General features: G+C 37.9%; 2 protein-coding genes and 1 long non-coding RNA gene across 6 annotated transcripts; 1 reads left to right on the forward strand and 2 right to left on the reverse strand.

Moving 5' to 3' along the window:
* Positions 1-4,552: 4,552 nt before the first annotated feature.
* On the reverse strand, positions 4,553-10,453 carry LOC107474736 (uncharacterized). Of its 4 annotated transcripts, none has more exons than XM_052257109.1 (11): positions 10,091-10,453; positions 6,599-6,756; positions 6,416-6,496; positions 6,276-6,303; positions 6,051-6,133; positions 5,909-5,941; positions 5,708-5,786; positions 5,560-5,612; positions 5,399-5,459; positions 5,142-5,221; positions 4,553-4,952 (listed from the first exon to the last, which is right to left on the reverse strand). In XM_052257109.1, exons 2-11 carry the CDS (start codon positions 6,617-6,619, stop codon positions 4,866-4,868), a joined length of 606 nt encoding a protein of 201 aa, XP_052113069.1. In that variant the 5' UTR covers positions 6,620-6,756; positions 10,091-10,453; the 3' UTR covers positions 4,553-4,865. The 4 variants fall into 4 exon arrangements, with proteins under 4 accessions (XP_052113069.1, XP_052113068.1, XP_015949867.1 ...); XM_052257108.1 differs by having other exon boundaries at positions 6,599-8,606; XM_016094381.3 differs by lacking the exon at positions 10,091-10,453 and adding an exon at positions 8,856-9,279.
* Positions 10,454-11,917: 1,464 nt separating this feature from the next.
* Positions 11,918-14,783, forward strand: LOC110277849 (uncharacterized). Its single transcript, XR_002370760.2, has 4 exons — positions 11,918-12,054; positions 12,158-13,465; positions 13,770-13,956; positions 14,279-14,783. It is a non-coding gene; the product is annotated as an uncharacterized LOC110277849 (long non-coding RNA).
* Positions 14,784-16,295: 1,512 nt separating this feature from the next.
* Positions 16,296-17,018, reverse strand: LOC107474750 (putative F-box protein At1g67623). The gene has a single exon (XM_016094391.1). It carries the CDS (start codon positions 17,016-17,018, stop codon positions 16,296-16,298), a length of 723 nt encoding a protein of 240 aa, XP_015949877.1.
* Positions 17,019-19,486: the final 2,468 nt, after the last annotated feature.

Genomic DNA, 19,486 nt, shown 5'->3' on the forward strand with positions numbered 1-19,486 from the left:
TTAGAGGACCTAGGGAGGATGCAGTGAAAGTTGGGAAGAAAATTATTGAGTTTTGTGTGAGTACGTTTGGATTAAGGTTGGATATTTTGAAGCTAGAGATTGAGTATATTTCAAGGGGGATCCAGTTCTTGGATCATATAATATGCCGAAGGGTGATATACCCAACATTGCGTTACACTGGTTTTGGAGGTAACATTGTGAGTGAAAAGGGTGTTGGAAGCTTGCTTTTGGTTACTGCTAGCATGCCGCAATGCATTCGTCAATTTAGGCATCTAGAGCTGGTGAAGGGTGACAAGGACTCAAAGCCACTTCCTTGTACTTCTATGTTGTAGTTTTTGAAGATAGAGAAGACATTTTAGGAGAAGCAACAGAAGAGAGTCACCTCTAGTGCGATGGAAAAGAGAGGAGAAGAGATTCAATTGGGAATTAGAGTTTTTAACCTCAATTTAGGGACCAAATTGAATCAAAACAGTTTATGTCGCCACGTCAGCTAGCCGTTGTGCTGACAGCGTGTCACCAACGAGTCCAACTCAGCTTTTCGGTTGCGCCAGCTGGACGAAATTGGCCGGAAGGACGAGTCTGAGTCCTGGAGTGCAACTTCAGGGATGAATATGAGTAATTTTTAACTTCATGGATCACTATGAGGCTTGAGGGTAACTTCAGGGACCACTTTGAAACTTACCTCCATCTAAAGGTAAACAAAAGTTTCACAGCATTTTCTTTTTTGGTTTTTATGAAGGAGCCATTCAAATAAAAATGGTTAAAACCTCGTTTTTTAAAAATATTTTTTAGTAATTAAAATTCAATATATATAATTATTAAACCGTCAAAATTAGATCAGACATATTGATTTGGCCAAAAAGCAATAAATTATTTTTTGAATCAATTTAAATTAATATTTTTTATAAAAAATAACGTAAAAAACGTAAACAAGCCAAGGAGAGAACAATTTGACACAAATAAGCCAAAGCAAAATCTGATTCATCAATCAACCAAAGCACATTTATCTAATCTAATTTTGACAAAAATAATATGATTTAATTGATTATATGTATTGAATTTTAATCATTAAAAAATATTTAAAAAATCGTTTCAAAGGTCTCTATATGAGTGGTTCCTTTTTATAATCATTGCAAACCTTGCAAAGTTTGAGATGACTGTCAATGATTTCCAGAGCCTTTCAAAGAAAACGCGCATCATATTTCTTGGTTTTCCTCCTGTCAATGAGCCACAGCTTCTGGGAAACAGGTTCTGACTGGAACTGAATTACTATCCGACTCATATTACATACGCGCATAGTTACACGAATTTACCAGACGTAGAATCGCATACAAATTCACAAGGATCAATTTATAATTAATCTGCCTACCAAAACGCCTAAGAATAATTTCCATATTAAATATTTTTACATGACGTACCACCTACCACTTTCCATACCAGAACGTAGTGTGTTCCATGAATTCAGTTGGCGAGACGTTTGCTTCATGTAAGCAAGCTCTCATAGTTTCTAAATTTCCTTCATTTGATTAGCTTGTTTAGTTATTGGACAGCGATGGGATTCATCTTACAGCTGAGGGAAGCAAGATAGTTGCAAAAGAGATCTTGAAAATCCTCAAAGAAGCAGAATGGGAACCCAACTTGCACTGGAAGTCATTGCCAACTCAATTCGGAGAAGATTCGCCGGTGGAAAGACAACTATAAATTTCTCTGATCTGCCCTTCCCTGAAGGTTTGGATTGGGACTAGAATTGTGTGCTCCAATTAATAGTATCCTTGGAAACAGTCACAGAATATAAGGATGTTAATTAATAATTACAGAGGGATCAATTATTCCTGGTTTACCAGCAAGGCAATGTTGTGAAGTGATTGAGCCAATGCCTAAGGTGGCTTTATGAATTCATAATTTATTCTTTTTGTATTTGATTTGACATGGGGTATACAACTGGGAAATTACGGTTGATATTGAATTGATTCGGGACTTTCATTACAAGCCGGAACCGGATTATCATAGTATGTCATCTCAACAAAGATCTTGGTCGGCTTAGCATTTTTGTCCGATTTCAATACGGCTTATACTTATTTGTTGTTTCTTATAAGTATGAATATAGTTTTATTATATTATATATGAAATACAATTAATTATCAAATTTCTTCAATTTTTTATATTAGCGATTGATTAAAAATTTTATATGGATAATTGATCGATAGCTGAAACAATTTTTTCATCAATGAAACAAGATTGAAAAAACTACGGAATGAAGGCTTCATTTGAATCTAAATACCAAAGATTTAAAAACATGACATATATAATATCTCACATTTTTAAAGATAGAATTTTAATGAGATTTTTTATAAATAAAATTAAAAAAAAATAAGACTTTTTTATCATTAAATATAATCACACCATGGCAAGTTAATATGCCAACTTAACACACCATTAACAGAAATCACACCAGACGTTGGAGATGTTAATGCGAGTTAGATTGAATATTTGGAGATCCTATACTAATTGGAAATTTGTAGATTCAATTTCAAGGCAAGGTGAACTTTAATGGGAAAATTGAGTCTTAACTCAAATGTCGTACTTAAATTGACTGTTATCCCCCAAACTAATGTAACAATGGCAAAAATGTCTACTGCATAATTTGCGAACGTTGATCGTGAATTGAGCTAATGGCAATGTTTTAAAAACCGGACCGGACCGACCGGTTTAACCGAATTAATTAAGAATCGATCATCTGATCGGTCTAGTTGATCTCAAATCATTTTGTAAAAAACCGATTGAAAACCGATCAAACCAGTAATTAATTGGTGAACCGGTCGAACCGATCGAGTTTTCTAAAAGTCCGATTTTGCCATTCTCATCAGAAATGGCGTCGTTTTTGACACTCCAAAAAAAAAAACAACAGTCAAAACTCCCAAAAACCCACTAACCCACCCAATCCCTTCGAGCCTAATGCCTCCGTCTCCCCTTCAAACCCTAATTTGCTTAACGAGCTGAAGGTTGAAGGCTGAAGCCAGAAGGAACGCCTCCACTCCACCGTCCTTACCAATATCGGCACCGGCAGTGGCCACCAGCCGTTGCCACCATCCGTTGCCACCATCGCCACTCGAAGCTTCTGTCGCTATCATCGTCGTCGGATGGTCCGTTTGAAGCTTTTGTCACCGTCGTTGTCGGAAGGTCGGGTTGTAGCTTCTGTCGTCGGCCGCCTCTATCACCGTAACCCAGTCCCACACTCATCTAAGTCTCCTGTCCTCTCTGAAACTGAAGTAAAATTTTGAAACCAAAAGAAGAACCCTAACCCCCAAAGTTTGCCATTGATTAGTTACTCCTGCAATCTTGGAGGTATATATTAAATCTCATTCTTCACATGACCATTTCCTCTCTTATTGATCGTTCTTTTATTTTTCTATTGATAGTTGAGGGGTCGAATTACTACCAGCGCAATTTAGTCTTTTTTTGGGGTGTAGGAAGAGTTACTGGCTATTTGTATGATGAAAAGCATAGTTATCAAACCCGCTCAATCCGACCGGTTCGACCGAAAATTCGGTCATTCGGTTATCTGGTCGGGTCGAGTTACTTATTGAACCGAATAAGCATGAGATCCAGTAAAAACCGGTGACCTAGCCGGTTAATGCAACCCGATCCGGGTTGTGTTTTTTATTTTTTTTCTTTAACTTTACCTACAAACTACGTCATTTCAGATGCCTCTTCCCCCACCCCCTTTTGTTAAAACCTAATCTGAATGGAACTCTCCACCCCAACCTCATCTCTCTTCTCTCTCGACACTCCACGGCCTCACCCTCACTGCGTCACTCTCTCGTCTCTCCCCACATCTCGTCAGTCGTCACTCTCAGTCTCTCACAGCCCCACCTCGTCACTCTCTCGGTCTCGCACTCATAAGCTCGTCGTTGCGGTCTCGTGTTCCTGCGTTCGCTTCGTCAGCGGAAGAAGCATACGGAAGCAATCAAACAGCATCTGCTCCGTTGGATGGTAGTGGTGGTGGTCGTCGTCTTTTTATTTCATCGCAGTCTCAGAAGTTCGAAACTAATTAACCGGGCAAGCTCTGTTCAAATTTTCGATCATGTTCTTTCACTAGTTTCAATGTCAAATTTGAATAAATTAAAATTGTTATTGAATTTAGTGGTTGTTTCTATTGTATTTAATTTTTCACAATTGTTGCTGAAACTAAGCAAAATTTTTGTGATTAGATAACATAATTAAATTGAATTTTGTTTCTAGATATCAGAGTTGAATACTTGAATAAATTAGAATTGTTATTGAACCTAAACAAATTTTAATTAGAATTGCTGTTAAATATGATGAATATTACTGAGTATTTGATTTTTTAAAATTGCTGAACCCGAGCATATTTTTGTGTTGCTGAATAACATTATTGGATTGAATTTTATAATTGGATAACATAGTTGAATACTTGAATAAATTGAATATAATTTTAATAATTTTATATATAAATTTTTTAATAATTTTATTTAATATTTAATTAAACCGATTAAACTCCAGTTAAATCAGTTAAATCTCGGTCGACCGATGAACTATTGAACCAGTAAACTTACCGGTTTATTGACCGGTCCGATTCTCGCAACCTTGGCTAATGATAGTTGTCAAAGCACACTTGTGTAGAGCTTACATAACATTACATAACATAGTTCTCATAAGAAATATACAAGAACCAAAGAAAAAAAAATTACGAGCTCCCAAACTTCCAATTTTTGAACCCGCTAATATTTCCTTCACCATAGATTGACCTTTAAACCACCGGGAATCAGGCTGGTAGATTCATCTTATCATTGCAGAAAAGCTGCTCAAAATTGCAGAAAGTCCATCCTGCATGTAGAATGGCATCATTTCTTTGATGACCGGAAACCACCAAACCCCATCATGGCCGCAACATCAGGATCAATTTCCGGTTCTTCCATTGCCTTCTCTTTCTGAATTCAAAATAAAACACTACCTAATTACTAACTTGTTGAATGAAAACTCTTTTTTTTACTCCTAAAAAGATGTTTACCATTATTACCGATCAAAATAAAAGAACATTAAGAGAAAAGAAGAAAAATCAGGGTTGATAGAAAAGAGGGGGAACAATGATACAAAATAAGCAACTACATACTCCTGACCTTTTCCTTCTTCTTTTCACGACGCAATCGTTTTCTTTCTTCCTCTTCTAGCTGCTGTTTTAGAACCCTTTCGTCAAGATCTACAAAAGGTACAGTTCAAAGGCAATGTTAAAGAAATGAGTCAATGACCATCATACATGGAAGATAAGTTACAGGTCTATAGTTCCAGGCAAAGATAAAGACAATAAGAATAATAGATAGATTTGACTTTGAAATTTGTATGATTCTGATTAATGCGGTAAAATCCAATGCATTACCTTGCTCGGTGAATGTGCCAAGATCTTTACGTTTCTTAAGAACCTCAAATCGTTCCTGAACCTGTTTCCCACCAAAAAATTTACTACTGCTCCCAAAGATACTAAAATATGTACTCTAACCAAATGACGGACAGAAAAGATTGTCTATCTTGAGAGGGTACCTGTTGGAGAGAGGCTCGTTCAACTCGCATAGACATGCCCAAAGCTCTTTGATCTAAGAGACAAACATAGTTATAAAATGAGCAAAGCGAAGGCTAACTGAAAACTGCATCAACTAATGGAAGGAATCATATATAAATGGCCACGTACGTTTCTTTCCATTAATATGATCCAAGTAGTTCGCTGAGTCCTTTACCACACACTCACAAACAGAGCAGTAATATCCAGCCTGATAAGAAAGTCATCATATCAAAATGAGTTACATACCGTACAAAGCACAAGATTGCCCATAGCAAATATTGAAACAAAGCTGAGAGTTTTCCTAATATTAATATCATGGTAAAAGTATACCTGCTGACTCAGTGGTGCAACCGGCGTAACAACCTGCAACATTGCATTTTATCAATAAAGTTTAGACGTTAGATAGATGCATATAAAAGTATAGTCGTTCAGAAATGCTAGAACAATCACATGGGTGTCCATAGTTGCTTACTTGAGTCTTGCCTAGGCGGGACTCGAGGTCCACTTCATAATCTCTATGTTTTAGGGGTTTCCTCTGCACTGGAGGACCTTTAGCTGCATCAATATGACAAAGGTGATGTTGACTTGATATAATATCACTTGAAAATTTCTCCAACTTAACAAAATAATTAACCCAAGAACATTGAAAATATTTTGAAGCTAATGCAAATAGAGGCATATGAAGAAAGTGGCACACCTTTAGATTTAGATCGACCCTCCTCCTCCTATTCAAATTTGACATAAAATACAACACAATATCATGAATTAGTAAAAACAAGCCAGAAATGATTGGAAATTCGGAAATAGAACACTAGCGTTTAAGTAAAAAGAAATTACCTGCCTCTCACGCTCCCGAGCTCGTTCCAAATACTCTTCTCGATCGAATTTTCTTCTGAAGGTGTTGTCAACCCCAGCCACCTGATCCAACACAAAAATTCAACACTAGATGTTGGTTTTGAAAGTGAAAGATGGCGATATTCGAAGGGGATAAAGTTCCGATAAAAACGACGTTAGAGTTACATTGTTGCTGATGTTAGACATGGATGCAATAATTCCAACAGCGTCTGAATCAGAAACTGAAACTACTGTCTGCTAATAAGGGCAGAAACAAAGGGAAGATGATAGATGGATGATTTGAACCAGCAAACCCTAGCAAAGCTTCGAAGATGAAACCTGACCTGGATACAAAAGGGAACAAACAGGCAGAATGTTTCTCCAATTAGGGTTGATGTTTATTTTTGTCTCATTCTATTTCAAAATTGAGTAACTTCTTTATATTTTGAATTAGGAATCTGGTTTGAGAATAATAATAATAATAATCAAGGTTCAAAAAACCAAACCGTCATCAAACCACTTTAGTTATTGATTCATTAATTTAATTGATTTAACCGTAATTCAATCGAAATAACTATTTTATAATAAAATATATAAATAAACACAATAAAATATAATTATAATTTAATTAATATACATCTTAAAATATCATTCAAATTAAAAATACTAAATCAACCAAAATATTATCAATTTATCCAAATATAAACTCACAAATCAAATAAAAAAATTATATAAAAATATGAGTTAATACTCAATTTGATCCCTAAACTTGCACGCAAGCCTCAATTTAGTCCATAAAATTTCAATTGCCTCTCTTTAGTCCCTAAACTTTACAAACGTGTCTCACATTAGCCCGTGGATAATTTCCGACACAATAATGTTAATGAAATACTGACATGGACAACCAAATACCATGCTAGAACTTGTAAAACGACATCGGATTACTTGTTTTGGGAGGAAAAGTTTCAATAAATACCACTTACGATATTTTTTGGACTATTTGAGAGCCAAAACAAAAATGATGTCGTTAACGTAGCATCCGGCTATCCACGTTAGTGTTTTGTTACGTTTGTAAGTCGAAAATATCCCACGGACTAACATGAATCACATTCGCATAGTTTACGAACTAAATAGAGGCGATTGAAACTTTAGGACTAAATTAAAACTCGCATGCAAATTGAGGGACCAAAATGAGTATTATCCCTAAAAATATCAATCAAAATATACTAGGAAGTCATGAATTGAACAAGGATAAGAACAATTATAAGTCAGAAACAATTAACAACTTATAACAAATTATAATAAAACAAGAACATGGGCATGAAGATGAACTGAAAATCTCAAAATCACAATAACAAGAACAACTAAAACACAGCACAACACAAGACCAATAGGAACGATTAAAACCAAGGTTGCGAGAACCGAACCGATCATTGAACCGGTCAAGCTACTGGTTCAATGGTTCAATGGTTCACCGGGATCAACCGTGGTTGAACCGGTTTAATTAAATATATAATTAAATTATTAAAAATTTAATATATAATTTCAAATATACAAATTTAATAATGTTTAAACTAATAACAAAGGTTGCAAAAACCGGAACGGTCAATGAACCAATAAGATAACTGGTTCACTGGTTTAATGGTTCGACCAGAGTTCAACCGGTTTAAATAAATTTTAAACACAATTATTAAAAATTAAATATATAATTTCAAATATTTAAATTCAATAATTTCTAACATAATAAAATTTAAAATTTCACCTTTTTAAACTAAACAAAACTCTAATCATAAAAAATCGTAATCATCATTGTTAGTTTCAAGATTTTCATCATAGATAGGATTTTCAAAGCACAGCCACAGAAAAAGTTCCATTCGTGCACTACATACTTGATGACATCTCATATATCATAATAATCTTGCTTTCTTACTTACCACTACTACATGATTTATATTTCTAGGACATGAACATCATAGATATTAGGCAATCACAATTCACAACAAAACGCAAACACAGGCTTGAAAACCAGAAGATTATATTGTTTAACCAATGATTTGAATGGACTTAACATCAGGTTTCTTAACTTCTGCCTTGGGAACAGTGACAGTAAGAACACCATTCTCCATGGATGTCTTCACCTGATTCATCTTGGCGTTCTCAGGGAGCCTGAACCTCCGCATGAACTTGCCACTCACTTACAACATCAGCCATATCCAAATCAGAAAAGCAGAAAACCAGCAACAGTATTATTCCAGATAGCAACATCATTTCAAAAAATCAACAACTCAACAACTCAGGATAATAAAAAGTTATCAAAATCAGTTATTCAATACTATTAACCCAGCAAATCAAAGATCACTAAAATAGTAAAATCAGCAACTCAATCAGCATTATTAACAAAAGTACAAAAACAAGTGAAAATAATTCAAGCAGCATTATTTACCGGAGGAAGGGTCGTTGAGACCGTCGAGCTCAACCGCGACACAGATAGACGACGGCGAGGGGAAGAGAAACGATGACAGGCGACGAGTATACCTTCACCTTCCACAGCCGATGATTCTTGATGCCACCACGGTCAGTTCCACCCGGCGGCGACAGCACCCTCCACCCGTTCGGCGATGAGACCTAGCGACGCGAGGAGATGGGATCTAGGAGAAGAGGATCAGCGACGACGAGGCTGGGCGCTGGCTGAGGAGACGAGTTCGTCGGCGACGACGGCGTTGGGCACTGGGCGGTGGCTCCTGGCCTCCCGCTGCTGTTGGCTGGGAGAGAGAAAAGAAAAGGGGGCTAGGGTTCTGTGAAGTGGAGAGAGAGGGGGGGGCTGGGTTCCGTGGAATTGTGCGTGAGCGTGAGTGAAAAAGAGAGAAAATGGGGGAGGGTTTATATATTTTTTATTTTTTTTAAATTGAAAACTGGGAAAAAAATCGTTTGGTTCAAACAGTCATCGGTTAACCGTCAATTCGACCGATTTTTTATCGGTTTTTTGTTAGGCGGTTTTGCACTTCAACTTAATTGCTAGATGATCGGTTCTCAATTAACCCGGTTGAACCAATAAATCCGGTTCGATTTTTAAAACAATGCTAATAACCCTAAGAGAAAGAAGGGCAAATAAAAAGTAGCACCACAAACCAACTTCTAAAAACTAGAATTCATGCAGCATGGGTTCAAAGACCTGACAAAGTAGTTCATTGAAACTTCTATGTACATAGACAAATTGTCTAAAATAAATTAATTTTTTAATTACTACTTTTTTTAAATTGATAGTTATTTTGAAACCGAATTGAACCAAAACAAATTAATTAATTTGCAATAGTGAGATCATTCATCTCTACAAACCAGTAAAAGCAATAGCATACTTGATGAACCTAACACAAGCATTCATATAATAGAAAACAACAAAAGCAATACCATACTTCCAATCAAGTATTTAACAAAAGCCTTCCAATCAAATATTCAACAACACAAACCAGAATCCAAAAATAAAAAACTCAGCATCAAAAACCAAGAAATCCAAAAACAGAAAAACTAAGAAAAAAATCCAAACTCAGTATCTAAACTAAATTCAGAATCATATAAGCAACAACCCAACTCAGAACAGAATCCCAACTCAAAATAGTACACAAACTCAACTCAGAAGTCATAATCTTAGAAATTGAAACTAAAGAAGCAGTGGGTTACCGGAGACAGGGCGAGGCAAAAACGGCGGTGACAGAGTGAGCTCGGAAGAGGATCACTTTGCGACGACGAGGCCCCGAACAAAGATTCTCGGCGAGGTTTCCGGTAGAGACCGAGCAACCGTTTGCGATGGCGACACCAAGAGCTCCGAGACCTTCGCGCGATGTAGAGGAGAAGAGGGTCTAATGGACCTTCGAGAGACGAAGACGGCACGGCACCCTCTGTCACACCCGGCGGCGATGCCACCCTCTACCCGACGAAGACAGAGACGATGAGTTCCAGGCGGTGGTGATGAAACGCGTTTTAGAATTGAGGATTTGGTTAGGTTTGTAAGAGAAAAAGGGGGTTGTTCACGTTTTGTTGTAATGTTGCCTTTTTTATTAAATGAAAACACACGGTTTTGAGGGGAGGGGGAGTGAACCGGACCTTCAAAATACTGGACCGGTTCATCCAGTTCAATGATTAACTGTCAGTTTGATCGGTTTTTTACCGATTTATGGCAATCGTACCGGCCTGATGACCGATTTTTTATTAACTCGATTGAACCATTCGGTCCGGTTCAGTTTTCAAAACATTGATTAAAACTCATGAACAAAATGAAAAGTATAGGTAACCAACAACATTAGTGAACAATTGATATATTAGATGTTTATTTTAGTAAGTGTGCATATGGCTTTCTAATATTAAGATTTAGGTGGATAATTTAAAAGTGTGATGTGTTTTTATTTTATTGATATGTTGTTTAAGAAAGTCGTTGGTTACCTAGTATAATATAGGAAAGTTTTCAGATGCTCCAGTCCACTTTTTTGGATCTTTGGTGATCCAGGGTGCAGTACCCTTGAGATATATCATTAAAAATGTTGAGGGTGTAGATTTATTGGGATTATTATGGTGTAGAATGATAGAAAAAGGGTGCAAGGTGTTCCCAAAACCTATTGAAAAGGTGACCAGCAAAACCCACAGGAATTTATTGAGATTGGGGGCAGCTGTGGTGTGTTGTTAAATTATGGAGTTGAGCCGCAGCTATTAAGCCAGCGCGGTAGTGGAGAGTGGTAGCATGGAGTTGGTTTTTTTGTGGAGTAAAAGGCATGGGCCTGGTTGTTGATGTTGGATCGGGTCAGGTATAAAAACCATGTCCCACCCCCATTTGATGACCTAAATATCATTAGTCGTAACCTAGCGCAGCCATGGCAGAAGAAACTAGAAACCCTGCTCTCTAAACGCGATACCCAACCCCACGCAGTCATCCCAGTCCCTCGCAAACCGTCCAAGTCGCGCGGAAGCAGCACCTCACAGCCACTCCCAATCCCAGGAACCGACGCCCCCTAATCCCATGGGAGTCCCGTTGAAGAACCGCGTCCAAGCAGCGCCGAAGAGCGAAGAAGAAGCGTGGACCATCCCCTCCCAACAGTGGCATACCGGCGAACCGAACCCGTTCGACTCCAGATATGGAGGCTCCAAGTTAGGTATTAATTTGAACGATTTCTTTTGTTTGGTGTGTAATGCAGTGTAGTTTTCTTTGAATTTGCTGGTAATTGTTATTGATATCATGGTTTTTGAATTTTTGCATTTCTCTGAATTTGTCATTTTATTTTGTTTCAAATAGCCGATTGATTGCCATTAACAGTGTTTGTAATTGAAACTTAATACCTGGCAGATCTAGTAGTTCCAGCTGCATGCATGATACGGATAGAAATGGGTTGCCGTTGTTGTTTGCTACGTAAGTTGTGGGGCCCATCTTCTCCCATTCAGGTGTGTGATCTTTATCTTTGTTGATGTCAAACTTGCTCTAAATTTGGTTAATCTGAAATCTGTTTGATAGAGGCTGAGAGAGATGCCTTCCGACGGATTTGGAAGTCGGTTGTATTAGGTGGATGAAATCCCGAGTGTTTATGTCAGCGATTACCGATCGAGTGTGCAGTGTGGTGGGACAAGTGTAGGAAGCACACCCAGACCTTGGAAAAACTGTAAGTATAACCACCTGTAGTCGGAGATCCTGAAGTTCTAATTTTCGTTATGAATGAGCTTATTCATTTTTTGAATTTATTTTATATAAATTTTTGGTTATAGAATACTGCCGTAATGTATGGGATGAGAGATCTGGATGCAAAACCAATATTGTTCTGCCATAGGCCATTCAGTTCGTGTGTATCAATTGGCGAGGTGAGTGACGTTGAAGTTTGTCCTTGTGTCATTTATATTTTTGAATCAGTTGATGATTGCCTTACAATTATTAAATAATTAATTAAAAAGGGGATTAGTGCTGCTAAATAAATTCACAAATAGTTGTTTGGTGCCCGAAAATGGTGAATAAGTTGATGATTTGGTTTGTTTCATGTTGCATCAGAAGTTGCTGGCTTTTTGGTTATGTTTTATTATGCCAGTTAGAGATCAAAGAATTATTGTAATGTAATTTGAAAACTTGAATATTGTTGGACCTACCAGCTGGGGATGGAATAGAAGTAAAATGGAGGTAGAGAGAAGATTTTAGCGTTTGTTTGAATGAAGGTCGTTACGGAGTTGTATACTTATCGGAGTTAAAGCAAGATTATTTCGTTGTTTTTGAGAATAACGGGGAATTTAAATTCAAATTCCTGGTGATTCATTTGAGTGACTCCGATATTGATTATTCAAGTTTGATAAGTTTCCATGAAGATGACCGCTGTATGGGAAATAGTTTTCCAATTCATATGATGGTGATCACTATGGAAACCTCTGAAACTTGAGTAATCAATTTCGGAGGCAGCCAAACGAATCGCCGCGGATTTAAATTTGGATTCTCCTTTGTACTTAAATGCCACGAGAAACTCTTGCTTTAGTTCCGATCACTCTACAACTCTGTCTCAGCGTTCTTTCAGTCAAACACAATCATTTTTTTTCTTGCTCCATTTTACTTCTATTTTATCCCGGTTGGTAGCTCTAACAATATTTGTTTCCGCAGGCTACTCGAAAATTTCTGTTTTAATAAATTCGATGGTACCTCGTGATGTTGCCAACATGGTCTATAATGATTGTTGTTAGCACGAAAATCCAATAGGGATGCAGGAAATTGAAACTGATATGATTTATAATCTCTTTTGCCGTCGAAAATTTACGCAATAGAAATAATATATACAGTGAAATTTTTTTTGATGTGCATGTATTTCTCGCTGACTTCCCGAGGACGAGGCCCACAACGGGGGATTAGAAAATGTTGCGTGCGCGCATTGGAAAATACGGGGAAGAATGCAAAGTTTATGCCGACATGTACCGTCGTCTTTGGCTATAAATCCTGTTTTCGTCAGGAGGGAGGGCAACAGCGAAGCAATTTCAAGTGACCAAATTTCAGAAACGGGATTTACATTCTGCGCAACATGAAAAGGTGATTTTGTTGGAGAGGTACATATATGTTGTTGCCATGTTGTTTCAGTTTTTGTACCTTATAAATTTCATTCACGTGACATGCCGAACAGGTGACTGTGTTTGTTGACCTCGCTGGGGCCATGAGGCTGTATATATTCATCCTTTTTTCTCTGTTGGAAATAAACTTACTGAATTTAACTTTACTGTAGATTTCTTTAGATTGTGTATCTTCTTGTGGCCCATTTTTTTGTTCAGTTTTGCTAGTTTTATTGCAGTGAAAGCTTTATTAGCATCAGACTAATGTTGCATCTTCCTGCATTGCTTTGCCTTGGTTCTTCAGTTTTAGTGACAAGCATAGGTTCGGTTGCTTCTGTTCTTTTACATTGTTTGAAGGTTCAAGTCTGGTTCTTTCTGTTTTGCTATGTAAAACAAACCACGGGTTTTGTGTTTTGTTTAGTGGAAGGCAAAGACACGGTTTGCTGTGTTGGCTGGAACCCATGTTTGTCTTCTATGCTTATCCGGTTCAGGTATGCTTCTGTTTTGTTCTTGTTTTTTTTGTTGTTTTTCCCATCGTTATGCCAATGTTTCTTCTTCCCTTTTTTTGAAAATTTATATATTTTTATGAATCGTTTAAAGAACCTCCTTTGACTTTCTATTGTCCCTTTCAAAACTATTCTTCTTATTTATTGAAGAAAATACAGAAGCCGATGAACCACTTTAGCTGTTTTGGACTTAGTTTTCGCCAACTTTATGTTCTGTATTGTTGTTCTCGGTTGATATTTTTTTAGATTTCCAAACATGCCTTAAATTTTCAACACTTTTAACTCAAATGTGTCACTTTGATGACAGGGGGTTGGTGAAAGATCTTCTCCAATTCATTACAGAATGGTGAAACCATAAAAGAAATGTCTGTTTCCTATTCATGTTACAACCGGGTTGTACGGAATTTATTTGTATTTAGACTTCGCTTCAATGAAGAAACACAGTCTCAATCGGATCCATGACTGTCAATAATCTAACCATCATGGAGGTGTTTTAACTTGGAAAATTCATGTCATGCCATTCCTTTTCCTCACGTCCATTACATCAACTCTCGTTTTCTACTTCCCAGTCGGGCTGAAAGATGAATTACACCTCTACTTTGTGCTATACATTTTCACGCAGCTTTTAGCAAGTGAAGCAGTTGTGTTTGTGATGGAAGTTTTTTATCTTTTTCCTGTCTTCATGTTTTTATGCAGCAATCTCTGCGTATTAGTTGTAGGTGTCATAGAGTGGGTAAAGAATGTAGTCGTTTTTTCCCTTACTTGCATCGTTGCATTGTACTACGAAATAATCTTTTATGCAGTTTGCATTTCCTATAGCAGTTTTCAGTTTATAAAGATTTTTTGTAGCTGTGTGTGATTCGTCAAGTTATTATCATTAATTAAATGCGTGTCATTCTCAATCCCCAATTGCACCAGATCGTATGATTCTTGTGGTTTTTTGTCGTTACTTACATTGGGTAAGTTATTTTGTTTTCAGTATAACAAATTTGTCTTTTTAACAAAACGCGTATGACGTAATCGCTTTTCATAATTAGAAGCAATCTTTCATTGTTCAATAACGACGTTTTGTCTTTTTATATTGTAAAAAATAGAAGTTTTATCAAAACGTCAGTAACGTTACGTTCTATCATACTAGGAATGTAAAAAATCAGAATGAACAAAAAATCATCGCTTTTCAATTTAAATTTGTCGATTTCTATAAATCTTAGGCTGCATATACCAGCACATGTTCAGATGTCCTGAACAGGAGGGTAAATGGATTAAGGGCTTAAGTTGCTAAAATCACGTATGAAAAACTAGACTTCGCTGAGTTAATAACAGTTCACCTCGAATAATAAGCTGATGTTATGCGTGAAGTGAGCATTAGACTAATTAATACAATAGAATATACGTTAAAAAGTAAACAAGGCAAGACAGTGGAAAGTAAGACTGCTACAAACCAGGTAACACATGCTTGTAGGTGCTGTTATAAGTAAGGTTAAGAGGAGCCTACCACCTAACCAGAGTTAAGAATAGGACGAGGATGGTTACAAAGATAAACAGGATAAAGTGGTATGGATTTTGTTGGCGGCGGCTCTGGTTGGATCGGTTGCTTTGACGGACAGTTGAGTGGTTGTCCCCTCCTTCAATTTGACGTTGCTCCTGTATACCTTGGTCGAAAGGGAGTAGTTGGTCAGGGATCTGTGATGGGTTGTGTCAAATGGATGTTGCATGCATTGGATGCACTAGAGAACCATTGTTGGTGAGCTGAGTCTGTAATTGTTTGGCAGATACGAATTGTTTGAACGCCAAACGAGCTTCATCGAGGGTTTCGTAAGACTTATGGAGGTTGCCGCTAAATTCGTTAACTTGCCTATGACAGGCCGGCCAGGAACTATAGATACCAGGGACCCTCCCTAGGAAAACAACATAGTATTTCTTCTTGGCACGGACCATGTTGAGATTCCAAGTGAGAGTATAGATGGGAGGTTTAAGAGGTTGAGTATGTTTAAGATGGGAGGTTGGTTTTGGGGGTTTTTATAGGCAACGAGGAATGTGCCTGTGATTTGAACGGGAAATTAAAATTTTGCAACTGTAATATTTCCAACGGTAGGATAGTTAGCAAATGTGGGGCTCATATGTGTCGTTCTGATAGGAGCATAAAGTAGCGTAATTTTGGTTCGATGATGGGCAGGGTTTCGGTTGAAATAAAATGTTATGAAATAATCTATAAACTTCGAAACTTAATTATCAAAACTAAATATAAAACAAGTGGGAAATTCAATTGTAGCAACTCATTTATTTAATGTTTAATATGCAGGTTGTAATTAAATTGTATTAACTCATGGGAGATTGACGAAGGCTTGCAGATCGTAGTCTGCGCGACACTGGATGCAGGGGATATGAGCGGCCCTGCCGAAAGCATGGACGGAGTTTCGCTCTGCCGCACGTCTGCGATAATCATACAGAAGAGGCATGTGGCCCCTGGGGGAGCACCTAGGTGCGGCACAGACAGTGTGTTGTTCTTCTATACGGGGCATTTGGACCTCACTTGGCCACGATATTGTCAGAATTGAAAAGCACCTCGCGTTACTGCCAGCGACTAAACCAGCCGCATCAAGCTCCCGATACAGTTCCAGCCCTTTTTGTTTTTCTACGTTGTCGTCCGTGCGAAGCATCAACATCATGCTCAGTGCGTATTTGGCTGCTGCATGGCCTGTACTTGTTGCACTGTTCAGCATCTGGATGCCAATGTTTTCGTTGCGTCTGATGAAGAGTTCCCGCAGTGCCTCCCGAAACAGAAGCTCTGGGTTGCCAGCTGCCATGCAGCGATCAAAGAATCTCTTTGCCTCCGGTTTGAGGCACCACCACCAGGGCGTAGCATGCGGGGGTGGTATGGAAACACTCCGGTGAACGATATCGGCCTCTCCCGCATCGTGTGCAGCCTTACAGGTCATTCTGAGACTGCACAGGGATCGGATGGAGTCTGTCGCAACTTTAATGGTTATTGCTTCCCAGATGTCGTTCGGAATGAAAGCGATATTTGAACAACAGTGGATTGTCATTTTCAGTTTGTTCCTGTTGGTTCCTCTTTCGATGTGGATGGGGATAGGTCGTTAGAGTATCGTCTTTGGAGTGTGGCATAGGAGTGTAGATAGGCTCCATATTTATAAGTCCACCTATCCTGTTGGAAACCTGAACTTGAGTGTAGCAGATACGTTGTGAGTATCGCATTCGTAATATTAAACGTTAGAGTAAGCGTAAGTGTATTTTGGTGAAAACTGAAAACTGTATGGGGAATGGTATTAATTATTGGAAAAGAATAGATGAACCAGAAAATTTTTTAACAATGTTCCCCTAGCACTATCCTAATTAAATTTACTCTATTAATGTTATTATAATACATTGTTCAGCCGTTCTTAAACAAAATTTGTAAATATGGGTTTATTTTTGTTAAGCTGTTATTGTATACATTATTCCACGTGCAGCTAGTAGAATGTTAAAGTTTCGGGCAGATACTTAGCCGTTTAATATATGAATAGTTAATCGTTAATTATTTATGTAATCTGCAGAGTTTACGGTAGTTTAATATCACGTATTTGAACTTCGTGTTTTTGAAATTTGTTTTGTGTATCACATAGAGAGGAGATGATGCGACGCGTTTAATGAGAGATAAAAAAGCGTTCAACATTTGGTGGAGGGTGGGAAAAACGGTTAGGTGAGATTAATGCATTTATTATCGAATTTAAAGCCCTGGGGAAGCGGTGTGAGTGTCGAATGAGATAAGTGTGTATACATAATTGGATTGGAGAATGTGATGGGGCATGTCATATATAAATATAAATAAGTTTGATGTTTGAGATTACTTCGTTGTTGAGGAATTTGTTAATAAGATCGAAGGTTGTTATACATCCTTCAGTGAGTGAGTCGCTGTTCATTGGGTTGGAACAATGTGGAGCCCCAGCGTTGGTGATGCAAGTGGTTCTTCCGGAGGACCTGGCCCTAGCGACCCTCTCCGCGACGACGGTAGGCGGTTTCACATTATCTTCTTTCCCGGTTTTCCTTTATGTCTGCTCATTGTTATTGTTTTTTGTCATTTCGAAGTCTAGAAGTTGTCCCCACCGTGAGTCCTAACCAGTTTGTGATCATGGAGGACCTTGAGCAGACGCTGCGGAGGGCATGCGACGCCCTTAAGACAGAGCCTCCAGTGTTTAAGCCCCGCGATTGCGTATCCATCCAGGGCGTCCGCTACTATGGGTTTGTGGTTCATGTGGTGGGCCCACCGGACGGAGTCAACTTTGTGGCCTACGGCAGGTTCTCCCGCGATCAAGCATGGCCAGGCAAGATGCCGCTTTCTCATCCCTGCAAGCGGTTGTTGGAGAGTCTGGGAAGGAGATCCTCGACTACAATTACTACGTGGCTCAGAGTTGCAGGGAACGTGTTGTGGAGTTGGAGCGGATATGTAGTATGTCCGTCGACTCCCGTGTCGCTGAACTGGAGGCTGAGAACGCTCGCTTAAGGGAGCGCCTGGCTTCTTGGGAGACCTTGCACGGCCGTGGATAACGTTGGTTTGGTGTTGGGCATACCCTTAACTGTTTCTGGGGATTCAGGTTTGTTGGTTACAGTTCGTGGTTGACGGTTTTAGGGTTTGTGGTCAAGGGTTTCTTATCCATGTTTTTGGTTCGTGACTCTAACATTTATCTCGTTATTACAATATTATGTAATACTTACAATCTATATGATATATTATTTTGAGTCCATATATAGTCTTGAAGCTAGGCGTTATTTTGTTATAGCTTACAGTGCATTGCTTTCAAATGAAGTTAAATTTAAAGTCATTCCAGTCATGGTTGAAAGTTTTTTTAAGAACGAAGTATACCAATTAATACGGAGTAAATTGAAGAGCATACAACTTATTATCATAAATGTGGAAGCCGAGACGGTAGAAAGTGTTTAGTTGAAGTTTGTGAAAACGGTTTATGGACAATTATTGTATTTATTATGGAATTGCAATAACTCCCTCGTGAACTGGTATCATTAGGCAGTTCCAATTGGAATGGAGACGGTTAGGACGTGGTCTGCGGTTTGCTGTTTGGTGTTTGGTGTTTATGTTGTCAACATATCCCTAGTTTTGTTATTAGTAATTTTCTAAATTAAGTACTAGGGTCGCTAATAACAATAAAATTTTTTTAAACACGTTGTCTACCTCACAATTTTGTAAACAGCTGCTGCACAAATATTTTCAAAGTTCAGATATTTTCCGCGTTTGATTTTTAATAATGTGAAATGTGTTACCAACATGAAAATGATTAGGTTTGTTAAATTTATTGTTATTTGATTTAAAATTTGTTTCAAGCGATGGATAGTAACGATGGTTGAAATTTTTTATCGATGAAACAAATAAAGTTAGAAATAGTATTGTTATTGCAGTGAGAAAACAATATAACTATGATGCGAAATGGGTAAAGAACAATGGAAATAAATAATTAAAAATAACACGCAAACATTACGTAACGAACCTTAAATATTAAAT

The sequence above is a fragment of the Arachis duranensis genome, chromosome 2, assembly GCF_000817695.3.
Source record: "Arachis duranensis cultivar V14167 chromosome 2, aradu.V14167.gnm2.J7QH, whole genome shotgun sequence".
Lineage (NCBI taxonomy): Eukaryota > Viridiplantae > Streptophyta > Magnoliopsida > Fabales > Fabaceae > Arachis > Arachis duranensis.